The sequence below is a fragment of the Mobula birostris genome, chromosome 7 (genome assembly GCF_030028105.1).
Source record: "Mobula birostris isolate sMobBir1 chromosome 7, sMobBir1.hap1, whole genome shotgun sequence".
NCBI lineage: Eukaryota > Metazoa > Chordata > Chondrichthyes > Myliobatiformes > Myliobatidae > Mobula > Mobula birostris.
The window spans coordinates 102308543-102327192 of NC_092376.1; the positions used below are offsets into that span (position 1 = coordinate 102308543).

The following is an 18650-nucleotide window of genomic DNA, read 5'->3' on the forward strand; positions in this document are numbered from 1 at the left end:
ATCAGTGAGTCAAAGATACATATTAAACACAAATTTAACTGGCCTTTATTATTATATAAATATTGCCTTGACAGGATGGCAGAACATAACCAACACATAGTAAAGCTTTGGCCTTTATTTTATCCTAACGGTTTTCAAACAGTATGGATTTGAGTTTCTTGTCCATTTTGCACATAAATTTACACTGATTCCATTGAACACAGTGTTCATCAGGCAAGGTGCAAAATGAATATCTGAACTTTCTACTTAATTCTATTGTGTCAATTATGTTGTAATCAGGGTTTGGAATAATCTGCCAGAAAGGTTAATGGAATTCTTCAATAGCAAATATTCGCTGTCAGAGACAAACGGGTGAAGTTAATACCATCTTTTGCTCTGAAAGGAAATGCCTTTCCATCCCCTTTTGTTATCTGAGAAATGTATATTAAAATAACTATCTGGTTACAATAAAACACTTTTATGAACCTTACTTCTGTTGCTCGCTATGTTCAAGGTAGGAAATCAGCCAAGCCATGCCAGACCAGGGAAATACAAAGTTAATTGCCTTACAACTGTGTTGTAAAACACTTTTAATACTCTTTGTCAGTACATTTTAATGTGCATTCTATCAGCAGAGTATTAGGGCAGTGACACGTTTATTGCAGGTTTGAAAAAACCCTGTTTACTGAAACTTGGCAGTCAAGTGCTGCTAAAGAACATCACTTGATAGGTTGATGGCATTTTTACTGTGCTTTATTGCAGCTAATCACCCCGCATGCAATTAGAGTGCAGACCCCTCCCCGTCACATCCCTGGTGTGGTGGAAGTTACATTGTCCTACAAGTCGAAACAGTTCTGTAAAGGAACCCCGGGCAGGTTCATCTACACAGGTAAGCAACCAACTCTTGGATTTTTTGAAGCTCATTGGGACTGTAGAAAGGCTGATACTTCTTTCTTTCTTTTGTGGTTTTAGGAGTCATTTGTACCCTTTGGTAGATTTTCCAGTGTTTTTTCCTTTAACATTTGAATTGCTCCATTAGATTACTCTGTCAATGGCTCCATTGTATGATTTTGTCCCCATTGGGTTCATACTATTTTACTCAGAGAGACAGAGTTATTTCACCCTCTGTGTAGCCTAGATTTGCCCCCTTCCCCACTCTCTCCCAAACCCCGTACTGGAATGTGTGCTTGTTCGGATTTTGATAATGATAAACCTGTCCTTGACTGCCACCATACATGTAAATAGTCTGGCAAAGCCCAGTCCCAGCAATATATCTCCAGCGGTTAGAAGTGAGAGTGGAAGGTGTTCGGCAAAAATCCGTGCATTAATAGAAATGTAAGGGATGCTGGGAGAATGAAGAGTAGATAACATTAAAAGAAAGCTGCTGTACTAGTTGGTCTGTCTGATGTACTTAGCCTTGTCTTTTCCCACTTTACCTTTCCAGTAACTATTCTGAATAGTGTCAACTAAACACATCACTTAGCCAATGTCTCAGCTTGTTTTCTCTGTGGATGTAATCCTTCCTCTGGCTGTATCAGTTTTACACTTAGAGGTGCTTGGAATTGATTGGTTTCACCTAAGCTATATGTTGCCACCCTTCCCATCTGCTCCCAATGTCCACCCTCACCCTCACTCAAGTCACAGTCCAGGTTTGAAATCAACAGTGATACAGCCACTATGTTGACCTCCATAAGTGACTTACTGCATTCCATTTGCATTCAAGTGCAACTCCATTTGTATTTTTGGGTACCTCTGAAAATACATGCGACAAAGCTGTGAAGAAAAGATCTAGTTAACTGATTAACAATGCTCTGAATAGTCTTGGGTACTTAACTCCATCTCCTCCACTTTTACACTGTAGGCTAGAAGACAGGAAAGTCCTCCTATATTATGGTCTTTGATTGGACTTTGTAAGGTGTTTGATGCAGTGTCCTAATTATCTTTGAAGTTTTTAGACAAGCAACTTTAAATTGATGATGTAATTGAAGTTTGGGAGACTCATCAAATGTACTACTTTTGCCATTTGCAATCTGCTTGGTGGCCTGGGCAGAAAGAACTTCAAGTATGATGTATACAAAGAAACTATATATATAGGAGAAGAAATGAAGCAAAGTCACTTGGTTCTGTAGAGAGTTCTTCTCACGCGGTAATGTAGAAATGATTCAAATCTTGTTTCTAAGCAGTAAATTTGTCAGATCTGAAGATATAAATTTTCACTTTCCTGGGTCACATAGGAAGGTGACTTCTCCATAACCTTCTCTGCATCATTTATGAATCAGCCTGGGGATTTCCCATTAGTGGCTTGGCTGGTCTTCATCTAAGTCATTCATATTCTCGGTGTGTGATTCTGATTAACTAATTATGTGATGTTCCTAAAATTGGCCTCCATGCGTGCTGTATCTCAGGCTCTCACTGACTCAGGTGGCACACAAAAATAACCAGGACATTTTTTATACAAAACAAAGTTGGAAGTTCCCCAACAACATTACTGCAGGGAAGGCAGTCATCCTGTGACACAGGCAATGGGTGTTAGAGCCTTGATGAACCTTTACACAATCTTGGAGAAGCTGCAGGAATGGTTGTGAGGGAGGTGAAGGGAAGTCCAGGGGAGGAGACACCGTGTGGACTCAGTACGTGCAGCTACTCTTCACCCTGCTCATCATCCCATGGTGCAACTGACCCCCACACCACGGAGAGGCAGGGGCTCTTCATGCTGGCCCTGGTCATAGCGGTTGTTAGTGTTGTCAGATATATAGAGAGCCTGCTACAGTTCGTGGGATGCTGAATGAAAACCTGGAATGTTGTTGAGGAGAAGGTGAAACCGACATGTGGGCTGATGCAACAGTGGTCACCTTCTCAGCTTTCTGGAACATGAGGTGCCTCTTCAGTACACTAAGCCAAGGTGAATTAGTAAAGTCTTTGAGGAGAATGATCTCTCTAAAGCAGTATAAAATACATTTGAAAAGTGCCCAGAAGAAAACTGTTCTTCAATGAATAATGAGAGAACAATATTTCCACCCAAACGTTTCTAGTATTCGCAGTCTATGTCTTTCACATTTTTAAATGCAGCCACAATATTGCTGAAACCTTCCCACAGTGCCTTGCATTTTATCGGTCTGTCTATAATTAAACAAACGCATTTTGTTTGCCTGTTTGAATGACTTCTGATATATTTTATTCATTTTAAAAGAAATTTCAAAACATATCTTTCATTTCTCAATACATTAAAATGACACCTTTATACTTATGCCAGAATTTAAATCGTTCTGACATTTGGTTGAATTCTGTCAGCAGTGCAACTACAGGAAGTAATAGTCAAATATATTTTCATTTTGCCTCCATGATTGCCTTTTTATTTGTCTTATCTTGTCTGAGAGGCTGCTGTCTGGATTGCAGTGAGACTTTTGTTCCATGTCGAGGCACAGTGGACAAAGAAGGAGAACGACAGCGAGCAGCATCAAACACTCAACCTTTTCTGACCTCATAATGCTTTGGAGTTCATCAGTCAAGAGGGACCCTGGACTAATAACCGACAGTCTGCAGGAAATCCCTTCCATGTGTAATCTGTAATAAAAGCAGAAAATTCTGGAAATACCTAGTAGATCAGCCAGCATCCGTGAATAGAGACATGGAGTCAGCATTTCAGGTTGATGGTTTTCCTACCTAAAGGGTTAGGGTTAGGGTTAGTAAGTTGTTGGCACCGGAAGCATGGTATTGCTTGTCAGTTGCCCCCGGCACATCCTTGGGCTGTGTGTTTCATTAACATAAACAATGCATCGCACTATATGTTTCATGCCGAAGGGTCTCCACCCGAAATGTTGATTGTACTTTTTTTCCATAGATGCTGCCTGGCCTGCTGAGTTGCTACAGCATTTTGTGTGTGTTGCTTGGATCTCCAGCATTTGCAAATTTTCTTTTGTTTGCACTATATGTTTTGATGTTTCGATGTACATGTGACAAATAAAGCTAATCTTTAACCTTTATTAACAGAAGGATATATTGGTAATGGACGGAGTGCAACAAAGGTTCTATATTCTAAATCCCTCCTCATATGACAGTGCTACCATCCAGTTACAGGGATAGGAACAGTGCCACTAATCTGTACTAAACATAATGGCAAATTAAACTAAGGCTTTTCTGCCTGTATCTGGTCCATATCCCTCCATTTCCTGCATATTCATGTGTCTTTGCAAAAGTCTCTTAAACGTCACAATTGTATTTGCTTCCACCACCTACCACCCTTGGTGTAAAACACTTCTGCACAGCCCTATAATCATTCCCCTTCTTACCTTAAAGCTATGCTCTCTAGTATTTGACATTTCTACCTGAGGGAAAGACTCTGGCTGTTTGCACCTCTCTGAACTTTATAAACTTTTATTAGATTTCCTTTCACCCTCTTCTGCTCCAGTGAGAACAACCGAAGTTTACCCAATATAGATTCTGTCTTCTAATCTGTTAAGAATCCCTGTAAACTTCTGGACCATTTTCAAAGCTTCCTATCATTCTTGTAATGAGGTGGCCCAAGCTTTACATAATACTCTCAAATGTGGCCTAAGCTAAGTTTTATATAACTGCAGCCTGACTTACTGTTGTACCCAGTATCCGACCAACAAAGGCAAGTGTGCCATGTGCCTTCTTTACACCCGATCTACCTGATGAGGCCAATGTGTACTAGAAACGGAGGAACAAAGAGGATCTCATTGAAATGTACAAAACCCTGGCAGGGCTTGGCAGGGTGGACGCAGGGATGATGTTTCCCTTCTCTGGGGATTCTTGGGACCAAGGGTTACAATCTCAGGATGGGGCAGGGGCAAGACCTTTAGCACTGAGATAAAGAGAAACTTATTCACTAAAGAGGATAATGAACATTTGGAATTCATTACCATGGTGTGATATGAAGGTCTGGTCCCTGAATATGCTTAAGAAAGAAGTAAATAGATTTTCATATACAAAAGGCACGGGAGCATAAAAGAGCAGGCATTTGGCACTGAGATTCTGCATCATGCATAGAATGACAGAGCTGACTTGAAGGGCTGAATAGCCTTCTACTTCCATGTCTATAAGTAAAGAAATAAAAATAATTGAAGTTGATTATGTAAAAGTCCCAGATAGAAATGTTATTAGGAATGCTGATACTATTTATATAGTATCTTTCCAAGAGTCATTAAGAAAATATCACTATTCATTGAGGTTAGATTGCTCACTGATTTCCCATGGTGACTGAATGGAAATCCATCTACCCCATGTGAACCTGAACCATCAGACTCAGGATCCTGGTCCATACTATAGGGGTAATGGTCAGTACTGCAGACCGTCTCAGCTTTCCCAGGACAGAGAGATGCTGAAACTAAGAATTTCTGGAGGGTCCCAGTCTGGAATGTAAGACGGGACTAAAGATGAACTCAGTCACAAACATGAGAAAATCTGCAGTTGCTGGAAATCCGAGCAACACACACAAAATGTTGAAGGACCTCAGCAGGCCAGGCAGCATCTATGGAGAAGAGTAAGCAGTCAACGTTTCAGGCCGAGACCCTTCATCGGTTCTGATGAAGACCCTCCAGCATTTTGTGTGTGTGTTGCTAAAGGTGAACCAGCCTAGATGAGATTCCTACTGTTATGCAATAGCCTACAAAAGCAACTTCAGTGTACATACTGTGAATGTTCTGCAAGGTACCTCAATTAGCCAGGGAGAAGGTCACCTGTTGAAAGGAGGGGCGCAACTAGGTATAAATCTTAAATTTATCAAAACCTCACATCTTCTCTAACATAATTTCAATTTCATCACTTGAAAAGAAATCCCAGAGGCAGTCATTTCAAGTGTAGGCAGCTTTCTTAATTGTGCCCCATATTAGCTGTGTATGGAACAGATTTGCCTAATTTGTTTGTTTCTGGTTTCTTCTGGCATCCTGAAGAATGTCAGTTACGGAACTGTCAACAGTGTGTGCACTGTGTGGCGATGGGTGCAGGGGAAGTGCATTGGTCATACAATTTACCCCACTCTAATAGGGGCAGTGAACACTGGCAGACTGCTGTGTGTTGACATTGTTGTTGTACCTAATTAAAAATCATAAGCATGACCGTGGAAGAAAAATTTGTTTGTAGTACAATCATTCTAACATCAAATTAGAGAAAATGGTTACAAGCCATTTAGCTGGGGTTTCACACTGAGTTCAAGAATTCCCCAAACAATTTTTGATTCATTTAATGAAGATAGTCAGCATTTTTGCAAAAGGAAAATTGAGAAACAATTTTTTTCTCTCTTTCTGTTGTGGAAATAGTACCATTTAATAGTAAAATCTTTAGCCTCTGAAGTACACGAAGCATAAATCCTGTCGTAATCTGGACCCAGTGGACTGCTGTTTTTTAATTGACTTTATTGGTCTCTTGCAAGTTTTGAATAACAAGCTAACTAGCTGTTTAGTAAACCCATCCAACGTCTGTGTGTAGGTCATTCATATTTCCCATGTGAACTTGTTTTAACTCCCACACAGTTTGTACTCTGATTTTTTTTTAACAAGCCTCATTATAGTTCTACAGGAAATAGACCAATTGGAAGTTCTGAACCTAACACATTCCATGAAACATTCCAAAAAACTGGAGTGTTTTATTTTTCTTCTCTCCCTCTGTAATGTTCCACAGTGAACGCAATGTTCTGGAACATATTATAAAACCACAGTGGCTATGTATTTTCTCAGAGTGGATAGACCTTAGTCCTTCAACTAAATACTTAATATTGCTTGTTCGTTTGACCTTATTGGGGGGGGGGGGAGTAGTGGAGATGATTGAGGGAAATGGACCAAACTACAAGGCAGTTCTTTTATTTAGACAGTGATTCAATGTACCGTCAGCTGTGCTTTCCTGGGCTGTAGGAACTGCCTGCTTCTGTTGCTTCATTGCTTGTGGCCAGGTCTCATTCAGAAGAAATTATTTTTAATTGTTGCTAGCCAAAATATGGCCTTCAGCTATCTATCTGTCTGAAAACTGCCTCTTAAGCTGACCTGAGTGACATTCCCCCAATTTTTTAATATAAACATACACATGCAACACATGACCTGATCCCACCAGTTAACTTGCTGCATTCAGGATCATGCGCCCTGTGCCCTTACCAACCAGTGAAGTGGAGACAGGGCTCTGTCTTAGATACCAGCCAGATGGTCTTAACTTCCCTCACTGTGAACGACTTTGCACTTTTGCTCCAGAGCTTCACAACACAGACCTGCATCTCTGTTAGCATGAAGCCAAAGCTAGGGGGTTGTTTTGAAATCAAAAGATAGTGTTAAATAGTGTTAAATACTGCAAATATCAGTCTCTGGTCAGGAGAGGAAGGGAGGATGAGTGATGGTACATAATGATGGCTTCAGCCTCTAAGCTTCAATAGGGAGATGTAGTTGGTTGATATTAATGGCTGAGATATTACATTTTAGTATCATGGATATAACCAGGACCTGTTTCTCACTCACTGCCATGAAGTTAGCCAACAGTTAACTTTTCAGGAAATATGAGAGACTGCTGATGTTGGAGCCTGGACTAATAAGGAGGAACTCAGTAGGTCAGGTAGCATCTATGGAGGGAAATAGACAGTTGACACTTTGGGTCTAGGTAAAGGTTTTCATCCCAAAGCATTGGCTGTCAATTGTCTTGTTGCCTGATCCATGAATTCTTCCAGAATTTTGTTTGTTGTAATTACCACCTCAGTTATGTCTCAAATCACCAATGTAGTTGGGTTAACATTTCATCCTCTTGGCAATACTTGGTGTCCCACTCTATCTTGTTTCAGTCCTTTCATTCCAATGTTTGATCATATTGGAGCTCCTAAGTATGTGTCCATTTTGCCAGATAAACTCCCAGACCAGCCTGAAGTGGGGCTGCCCGCACTGCTGGGATGTATTACTAGGGATTTTAGCACCATAACCAACCTGCCCATCTCCAGTATCTTTACAATTAAAGAATGACAGTGCTTGCAGTTTAAGTATTTATGATGAGAGACTCCTGGACAACTCTAGAGATTTCCACACTCGAGTACAAGGCCTATAGTATCTACTCAACCACTTTTTCATATGGAGGCACAAGAGAGTGGATATCCTGGAATCTGGAGCAACATACAGTCTGCTGGAGGAACTCAATGGGTTGAGCAGCATCTGTGGAGAAAAGGGGACAGTCAATGTTTTGGGTCAAAGCCCTGTGTCTCTTTAAAATGGATTCATAGGTTGGAGCTGTTCTGATTTGAATCATAGATTTTGGGGCCAGGGATGTTGATGAGGGAAAATGGAATAGAGGGATTTGGGGAGAACTGCAATAGAAAAAGATATAACTGCTGATACTTGAACCTGGAGCAGGAAATTATCTGCTGGGTGGAGCAGCATCTGTGGGAAGAAAAAATTGTCAGCATTTCAACAATTCCTTTCAGTTCCTTTCTTCCTACAGATGCTGCTTGGTCTGCTGAGTTCCTCCAGCAGATTGTTGTTGAAGAAGAGAGAGTATTGGAAACATTGATTAGACCAGGCAGTATCTGTGGAGCAGGAAACAGAGTTAGGGCTTTGGGCCACTGATCCTACGACAGAACAGGAGAAACAGTGCTTGGAGCCGTGTGAGGAGTGAGCAATACAGACCATTTTGCTCACAAGGTCCCTTTCTATTCTATTCTGTGTAACCTAAAGCTCCATTTCTTCAGCTGCTGGTTGAACCTGGAGCACTGTACTTTGCCTGACTCTGCTGAATGTGAGTTCAGTGCGGAACCCAATTTTGTCAGCTACTAGCAGTTTCCATCGGGGCTGCTGAGCATTAAGCCAGACTACTTGTTTCTTCACACCCCACACCCTACCCATCTAAGAAACACTACTGCAAGTCAAAGTAACATTACCACGGTAAGAGTTGAGGTAGATTAACCTCTCATGGGCCAGGAAGGAAAAGTTCGAATCTTTGGAAACTAATATTCCTGATGCTGGGACACTAGGAAGGAAGCAAAGAAGTTAGAGTAGAGTAGGAAACCAAAGTTAGTGGAAGTGTTTTTTATGAGGCATTTGAATGGAGGGACAGTTAAGAGAACAATCCTGTTAAGAAAGAAATTCTAACTGGTGTTGGCAATCCTAGCAAAAGAGAGGTTCTGAAGGCAAAAGATGATCTGGAGTTCTGTAAGTTACCTTCGATGATGTGTGCATGGATGGCTCAATTATAGGTTATGCTATGTCTTGGACTGAGCCATGATAACCTGCAGGATGCTTGCTTCATTGGCATGATTCACCATTTCTGCTGGTCATTTATTGGGCAGTGTTTGCAATGCTATGAAACATCCAGAACAAGAGAGGACAGGAGTTATCTATGGATCCCTCTTTGAATTCCTGTCCTTTAATCTCTGCTGGAACTGTGGAGAGCAGTTGAAGCCGTTCTTGAGTTTTTGAAAGATGCTTCCTATAGTTGGTGAACTATTAAATGGTTGCTGGCATTGGTGAAATTGCATGGGCCCTTTTGTAGGCAGTCTTCAGGAGATTGCAGAGCGTATAGGATAAAAGGACAAGAGCTCTAGTACTGTAGAGTAGGATGATATAGAAGAAGGATAGTAGTGCTAAAAGAGCTGCTGCCTCACCATTTCATTGCATTGTTTTGATCATGAACACTGGAATATCGTTCACATATTCTTGTGACCACAGGGGTTTCTCCTGGGTGCTCCAGTTTCCTCCTACTTTGCAAGAGTTACAGGGTTGGATCAAGGTGAGCACTGTGAGGGCAGTTACACCCTCAGGACAGGATTGGATCAAGGTGAGCACTGTGAGGGCAGTTACTATGTGGCAAACAGGGCCTGAATGGATCTCTACAGAATGGTTGAAAGTTTGGAGATCAACAGCTATGGAAGGGCATGGGGTTGATATATTCACTTTGAAGGTTGTTGTGTGTGTCAGGGACCAGCTCAGAAGTAAAGAGACAAAATGCAAAAATAACATCCATTACAGATGTGTGTGTGGTTAGCTCTGACGTTCTGTTATCTGTTTAACTTGAACACCTTCTGTGTCTCACAACACTGGGCAGCATACTGATAGTTTTGTGGCTTCCTATGCTGTAAGTTTCCTTTTGATTGTTGCTACTTTTAGGTAAGAAAATAATTATAAGCACAGCTAATCTTGAAAGGTTCAGCTCCTATTATTCTTACATCTGAGCTGCTTCCGGCATCTGTTACAACATTGCCCTGACAGTTTCGATCTTTACAGAATTAGTAGAAAGCCTGCGAGGGAAAAAAATGCCTCAGACTCCTTTCTCACCACTTCTTTTCTCTTTACATAGTCTGTAACAACCTGAAGAAACCAATTAAATTAAGAAATAGTACAAAAGTCATGCCATACACCAATTTCTAAATGTTTTAGTTTACATTACAAATTACAGAGACAAGGAGACAAGCTGGAAATGCATTCTTGTGACACTTTAAGTCAATGCTGATTGGTGTCAAGTAAGGTAACGTCATGGATCAACTTCTCAATCTCCTATTACAAAGCTGTGTCTCACCCAAAACTTGACTGAACTTGTCTACTGGATACTAGTCAACCTACATCACCTCCATTTCACAACCAAGGTCACTCCAGCCTCAGTCATTGAATCGCAGTATGGTTGAGCTCCAAATCGTCAACTCTGTGTGAGAAGATGGATCTACCAACGTAACCTGTTGCATAATACACAATGATAAAAGGGTAATGAGGGTTTGGGATTCTCTACCCAGTCAGCTGAGGAAGCTCTGCCATTGAGCACCTTCAAAACTTCCAAAATGGCCAACTCCTATCCCTTTAGTTTCTAATGTAAAGTAAAACTATAAAAAAAAGTGGATAGCATGATTTTTCTACTACTTCTTAGTAGTTTTCTGGATTTTAGAAGAATTAAAGGAGATGGATGTTGTGCTGGAAAGTGGAGTGCTTTTGGAAGATCAGCCGTGACCTCAGTGAATGGTTAACAGACTTGAGAAACCCTCTGGCTTACAAACAAGCTCACTGCCTTCTCTTATTTCTTATTATCTTAAACAGTCTTAATTTCAGCAGGAAGTTGCCAGAGTGGAGTGAAAATTGGAGTTGCTGCATATTCCTTTGTCGTGACTAAATGCCAATTCATCATTTTGGAGTTTAACCACAGTCACATAAGTAACAGTATATACCTTTATAAGAAATTGAATTGAATTGAACTTCTGGGTGGCACAGTAAAGTTGTGGCTAGCATAACACAATTACAATGCCAGCAACTCAGGTTCAATTTAGCAACTGTCTGTAAGGAAGTTTTACGTTCCACGTGGGTTTCCTCTGGGTGCTCCAGTTTCCTTCCACATTCCAAACACGTACAAATTAGGGTTAGTAATGTTGGGGCCGGGAGCATGGTGACATATGGGGGCTGCCCCGCCACACCCTCAGATTGTGTTGGTCATATGAGGGGTGATTGATAAGTTTGTGGCCTAAGATAGAAGGAGTCAATTTTAGAAAACCTAGCACATTTATTTTTCAACATAGTCCCCTCCTATATTTACACACTTAGTCCAGTGGTCATGAAGCATAGGGATCTTGGACCTCCAGAAGTGCCCACAGCAGGGGTGATTGATAAGTTCGTGGCCTAAGGTAGAAGGAGATGAGTTATACAGCTCTCTTTGTATACACGTGCAGTTCAACTCTTTGAGTAATTATGCAGAAAGTTTGAACGTGGTGATTGATAAGTTTGTGGCCTAAGGTAGAAGGAGATGAGTTATTAACTTCAAACTTTCTGCACAATCACTCAAACAGCTGAACTGCATGTGCATGTAATGATAGCTGTATAACTCATCTCCTTCTACCTTAGGCCACAAACTTATCAATCACCCCTGCTGTGGGCACTTTCTGGAGGTCCAAGATCCGTATGCTCCACGATCGCTGGACTAAGTGTGTAAATGTAAGAGGGGACCATGTTGAAAATAAATGTGCTAGGTTTTCTAAAATTGAATCCTTCTACCGTAGACCACGAACTTATCAATCACCCTTTGTTGATGAATCAGAACATTTCTCTTCGTCAAGTCCTCTGGTGGCCTAGTGACTCAAGTGTGATGAATTGGGTAGTTTCTTCAAAAGATCCAACTGAAAGGTATGTGTCATGTGGAGAGTAAGATAACTGATATTGGTATTGCTTTATTATTGCCACATATACCGAGATACAATGAAAAAATTAGTTTTGCAAACCATTTGTACAGATCATTTGTAAAACATTTCTGAATTCTGAGGGAGTACAAAGGAGAAGCAGTAACAGAATGCAGAGTATGGTGCTACAGTTACATTTATGGGAAGCATACAGTGCAGCTAATGAGTGACGTAATGGCAAGGCCATTATTCGGTAGATTATGAGATCAACAGTTTGTCTTTATCATAAAAGACATCCATTCAATCGACTTCTTAAAGGAGGATCAAAGCTCTCCTTGGGTTTGCTCAAGCTTCTACATCTGTGATTGGAGGGGAGCGATGAAGAGATTGACTGGGCTAGGAGGGACCTTTGATTAGTCTAATTGTTTTTCCAACGTAGCAAGAAGTGTATGAGGGGTGATTGATAAGTTCATGGCCTAAGGTAGAAGGAGTCAATTTTAGAAAACCTAGCACATTTATTTTTCAACATAACCCCCTCCTACATTTACACACTTAGTCCAGCGGTCGTGGAGCATACGGATCCCTTCTTTGTAGAAGTTGGCGTCTTGGATCTCCAGGAAGTGGTCCAAAGCAGGGGTGATTGATAGGTTTGTGGCCTAAGGTAGAAGGAGATGAGTTATTAACTTCAAACTTTCTGCATAATCACTCAAGGAGTTGAACTGCATGTGCATGTAATGAGAGCTGTATAACTCAGAGCAGTTGCAATACCAAACCTGTATATCCAGAAGGAAGTCCAGGTGGTTCATATGCATGAAGCCATTGGAGGGGAGTTGAGGCTTGGGGGCAGTTCAGTGATGATCACATTCAATGGCAGGGCAGGTTTGTAGGGTCAAGTAGCCCACTCCTGCTCCTATCTTCCTGTGTTTTTATCATTGTTGGCTTCACAGAATCCTCGGTGAAATGCCACATGTTGTAGCACCAATCCATAAAGACCAGAAACTTCATTAAATTCCACTCTCTAACCACATCAGTTTCAACGTTTGTGTAGTCAAGAGCAAAGGAATTCAGCATGAAGTCCGAGCTCCTGTTCACTCTTCATAAATCACACAAGGAGGCTTGATGACGATTTCCCCCTCCCTACTTGCCACTGTGTTCTAATCTTGCACAAATGGACACAGACTGGGTGAATTAATTTCCAAGCACTTGCACTCTGTCTGCTGTGGTCATCTGGAGCTCCCACTTGCTAGGAATTTTAACTTTCCTCCCCATTCCCACATTGACATGCCTGTCTCTGGCTTCCTTGGCTGTCAAAGTGAGGCTAAACATAAATTAGAGGAACAGCACCTCATATTCCACCTGAGTAATCTACAACCTGACTGGATTTTCCAGCGTCTAGAAACCCCCTCTGTCCATTTTCTCTCTCCTCTTGATCTACCCACTTTTTCCTAGGCCAGATCACCTTTTTCCTTCCTGTTCTCCATCCTCTCATCTGTTAATCACCCAGACACTTCTCCCACTGGTTTCCCTCCCCATCTGCCCTTCCCCTTCTTTGATTCAATGCTCTACCTTTCCTTCCTTGCAGCATCTATTGTCTGCAGACCTGTGTCACCTTCTAGTGTTTGGGACCATTTCCACTCTCCGCTTCTCATCCTCTTCTCACCTGGATCCACCTATCACCTACAAGCTGGTGCTCCACCTGTTTCTACTGGCTGTCCCTCCTCTGTCTTTCAGTCCAAACTGCCTTGACTCAAAACACTGACTGTCCATTCTCTCCATGGATACTGACTCATCTGTCAAATTCCTCCTGCTCTTTGTGTGCTGCTTGAATCATGGTTTGGGTGGGAAGAATTGTTGTTTGGGACCTTTACCTGAGGAAGAGGAAAACATTGGAAAAAAAGCCTTTTTTAAAAATGAGTTTTAACAATAAAAACCTCTTGAAACTTAAATCTCCTTTCAAACTTAAACAAAATTTCCTTATTGACTCCTGTGGGAGAGATTTCTGTTAATTTGTAATGATAAGGGCAAAGCTTGTTTTAAACGTACTTTTTTCCATGCACAATTAAGCAGCAGATTAATGGCCCAGTTCTCACCTGTTATTGTCCCCTCTGCAGGTCAGGTTAGCACCTCATTACTCACAGCTGACTACAGTCTCCCTATTGCAAATTGCACACGTGTGCTTGTTAAAATTCTGCTGTAAACGTAAAACAACATTTTCCTAAATAAGTCAGTGGCATCCATATGCTTACTATGACTAAACTTGAGAAATTCGTGGATATTCTGTAAAACAGTGTTTATACTATAAATAGTACAGATCGGTAATGACATCTTCTCCTTGCTGACATTCAACATATCCACACCTCAAGGATGTGTGCTTAGCCCACTTCTCTACTCTCTGCACTCATGACTGTGTGGCTAAGCATAGTTCAAATGCCAGCCACAAATTTGCAGATGACATCACTGTTGTTGGTAAAGTTTCAGATGGTGAAGAGATATATAGGAGTGAGACAGATCGGCTGTTCGAGTGGTATTGCAACGATAACCTTGCAGTCAGTGTAATCAGGAACAAGGCATTGATTGTGGACTTTAGGAAGGCAGACATCCCACTCAGGGAGGTAGCACCCCCACCCCCCGCAACCCCATATCCCCACCCCACTCCCGGTCGACCTCCAAGGGAGTATGTAATACTTTGTTTAGTGATTTTGTCTAATCTGTAAACCAAGTTGGGTATATGCAGAAAATGTGACATTAAAATATGTACTTATATTATATTATCATGTTTATTCTATTACAACTTTAAGCAAGTCTACAGGGAGTTTGGCCTCATCACGTAGGACATCAATAGCGTAGCTCCTTAGCAGCTAGCCAGCTAGTTTAAATAGCAAACACAAAATATTCTGCAGATGCTGGGGTCAAAGCAACACTCACAACATGCTGGAGGAACTCAGCAGGTCGGGCAGCATCCGTGGAAATGATCAGTCAACGTTTCGGGCCGGAACCCTTCATCAGGACTCATGAAGGGTTCCGGCCTGAAACGTTGACAGATCATTTCCACGGATTCTGCCTGACCTGCTGAGTTCCTCCAGTGTGTTGTGAGTGTTAGTTTAAATAACGTTAGTTATGCTAATGAACGAATGACACCTGTTAAACTCACCTCAACATGTCTTTTACATTTTAACCCACCAAGGGCAGTAGAAAAGTCACTGTTGCAAACAGTGTAGCGAGCAACACTGTCATTATTTTTGAGGTTGACTGCAAAGCCCGCCCACAGGTCTACTTAGCACGAAGAGAGACCAATCAGGATGCTCGCTCTCTCTCTCCCTCTCAAAAAATCGATTTCTAGGATATTGTATATAATTTCCAGGCATCAGGGAGCCACTATCAATATGTGGGAGACTCCTGGAACTCCTGGGAGAGGTGGGATGTCTGGGAAGGGGATATGGTGGCTGAAGGTTTTTTTGCGCTGCACAGCTTAGGAAGAACAATCCTTATTGAGGAGTCGGGAGTGGAAAGGCTGAGCAGCATTATGTTCTTGGGCCTAATGCATTGATAAAATCATGTAGGCATGCCAGCAGCTCGACCTCATTAGGAGTCTGAGAAGCTTTGGTATGTCACCAAAGACTTTTGCAAATTTCTGTGGTTGTAAAGTGGAGAGCCTTCTGGTTGCATTACAGCCTGGCATAGAGGCTCCAGTGCACAGAATCGCAGAGAACGCAGGGTGTTGTAGACCCAGCCGGATCTGTCACAGGCACAGCCACCATCAAGAGGCAGTGCCTCAAGAAGGCGACTTCCATCACTCGACCCACACTCAATGATTAGGGAAATCTTCCTCCCCTCTGCCATCAGAGTTCTGAATAGTCCTTGAAACCATTAACACTACCTCATTATTACTTCTTTGGCACTGTTGTTTATCTTGTAATTTATAGCAATTTTATGTCTTGCACTGTACTGCTACTGTGAAACAATAAAGTTCATGTCATGTAAGACTGTGATTAAACCAGATTCTGATCCTGGAATTACTTTATGCATATGCTTGTTAAAATGTTACCACCTGGCTTATTATTTTGCATAGACCATAAGATATAGGAGCAGAATTAGGCCATTTGGCTCATCGAGTCTGCTCCGCCATTTCATCATGGCTGATCCATTTTCTCTCTCAGCCCCAGTCTCCTACCTTCCCCTCATATCCCTTCATGCCCTGACTAATCAAGAATCTATCAGCTTCTGCCTTAAATATTAGCTAATGACTTGAAACTGTTGAAGAGTTATAGAGGGAAGGAGAGATAAAAAGACAAAATAATAATGGAGTGGTAGACTATGGACTAGACTCTGCAAGGACTATAGGGCGTGGAATGAGGCTATCTGGCACATCCCTTGTACCTGGGTGATCTCATCCCAACCTCTAAGCAGGGATTGATGGAACAAAATAGGCTTGGAAAATAGTGAAAGGGGTATCCCTCTGAGATTGTGGAAATCTCCCTGGATTAAAGTTGGACAGGGTCAGAATCAGTCGGGACCACATCAATGTAACTCAATGAAGTTATAGAATTGTACAGCACAGAATGGGCTTCACCTCTCCCCTCCCCATGTCCTTGTCAACCATTTTGTCTGTCTATAGTAGCCCTATGTGCCAGCACTTCCTTCTATACCTTGCCTATTTAAACGTCTATTTAAGTGTAAAGATTGAGTCTGATTTTACCACCTCCTCTGGCAGTATGAACCACTCTCTATGTTAAAAAAAAAGCACTTCCAAGTATGAACCACTCTCTATGTTAAAAAAAAAGCACCTCAGTTCCCCTTTAAAACTCCTTCATCTCATTTTAGGATCAAAAGAGAAAACCTACAGAGGATTGTAAACTCACCCTGAAGCATCATGGGCAATAGCCTCCCCACCATTGAGGACCTCTTCAAAAGGCAATGCCTCAAGAAGCTGGCATCCATCATTAAGGCCCCTCACCACCCAGGACTTGCCCTCTTCTTATTACAATCAGAGAGGATTTGCAAGAGCCTGAAGACACACATTTGTGTTTCAGGAACAGGTTCTTCCCCTCCACCATCAGATTTCTGAGTAGTCCATGAACCCATGAACATTTGGCCCCCTTTTTGCACAACTTATTTAGTTTATAGATTTCATATTATAACTTATAGTAATTGCTTTAGAGTATTGTCCCGTACAGCTGCCGTAAAACACAAATTTCTTGACATACTGTAAGTTAATGATAATAAACCTGATTCTGATTGCCATTCAAGTTATCCTTCAGCCTCCTTCATGCTGGGGAAAATTAGGCCAGCCTGTCCCTGTCCAATCTCTCCCCATTACTAAAGTCCTCTATTCCAGGCAATTTTCTGATGAATCTGCTCTGTATTCCCTCCAGCACGTTATATGTTAAGTCGTAGTAACTTATCAAGAGTATTAAAAAGGAAATAATTTTCATTTATCGATCATTGTTATTGTAAAAGTGACAATAATCTATCAAGCATCCTGATCAAAATAAAAATATAGACAGCTTAAGTGAATAGGCAAAAACTTGCAAATTGAGTAGAAATGGGAGAAATGTGAAAGGAGGAAATAGGAAGAAGGAAAAGGATCAGATTTAATATCGCCAGCAAATGTCCGTAAGTCCATAAGACAAAGGAGCAGAAGTCGGCCATTCGGCCCATCGAGTCTGCTCTGCCATTTTATCATGAGCTGATCCATTCTCCCATTTAGTCCCACTCCCCCGCCTTCTCAACATAACCTTTGATGCCCTGGCTACTCAGATACCTATCAATCTCTGCCTTAAATACACCCAATGACTTGGCCTCCACTGCCGCCCGTGGCAACAAATTCCATAGATTCACCACCCTCTGGATAAAAAAATTTCTTCGCATTTCTGTTCTGAATAGGCGCCCTTCAATCCCTAAGTCATGCCCTCTCGTACCAGACTCCCCCACTATGGGAAACAACTTTGCCACATCCACTCTGTCCATGCCTTTCAACTTTCGAAATGTTTCTATGAGGTCTCCCCTCATTCTTCTAAACTCCAAGGAATACAGTCTAAGAGCGGACAAACGTTCCTCATATGTTAACCCTCTCATTCCCGGAATCATTCTAGTGAATCTTCTCTGTACCCTCTCCAACGTCAGCACATTCTTTCTTAGATAAGGAGACCAAAACTGCCCACAGTACTCCAAGTGAGGTCTCACCAGCGCATTATAGAGCCTCAACATCACATCCCTGCTCCTATACTCTATTCCTCTAGAAATGAATGCCAACATTGCATTCACCTTCTTCACCACCGACTCAACCTGGAGGTTAACCTTAAGGGTATCCTGTACGAGGACTCCCAAGTCCTGTTGCATCTCAGAACTTTGAATTCTTTCCCCATTTAAATAATAGTCTGCCCATTTATTTCTTCTACCAAAGTGCATAACCATACAACTTTTCAACATTGTATTTCATTTTCCCCTTCTTTGCCCATTCTTCCAATCTATCCAAGTCTCTCTGCAGACTCTCTGTTTCCTCAGCACTACCGGCCCCTCCACCTATCTTCGTATTGTCAGCAGACTTAGCCACAAAGCGATCTATTCTATAATCCAAATCATTGATGTACAATGTAAAAAG

The 18650-nt window shown here is 41.7% G+C and overlaps 1 protein-coding gene across 4 annotated transcripts in view; it reads left to right on the forward strand.

The window, feature by feature from the left end:
• The window catches only part of ebf1a (EBF transcription factor 1a), a 476793-nt gene that overhangs the window by 313193 nt on the left and 144950 nt on the right, over positions 1-18650 (forward strand). For all 4 annotated transcript variants that reach the window (XM_072263544.1, XM_072263543.1, XM_072263545.1 and 1 more), the window contains one exon: positions 742-868. In XM_072263544.1, the coding sequence (XP_072119645.1) occupies positions 742-868 (127 nt within the window). The remainder of the gene's footprint in view (positions 1-741; positions 869-18650) is intronic.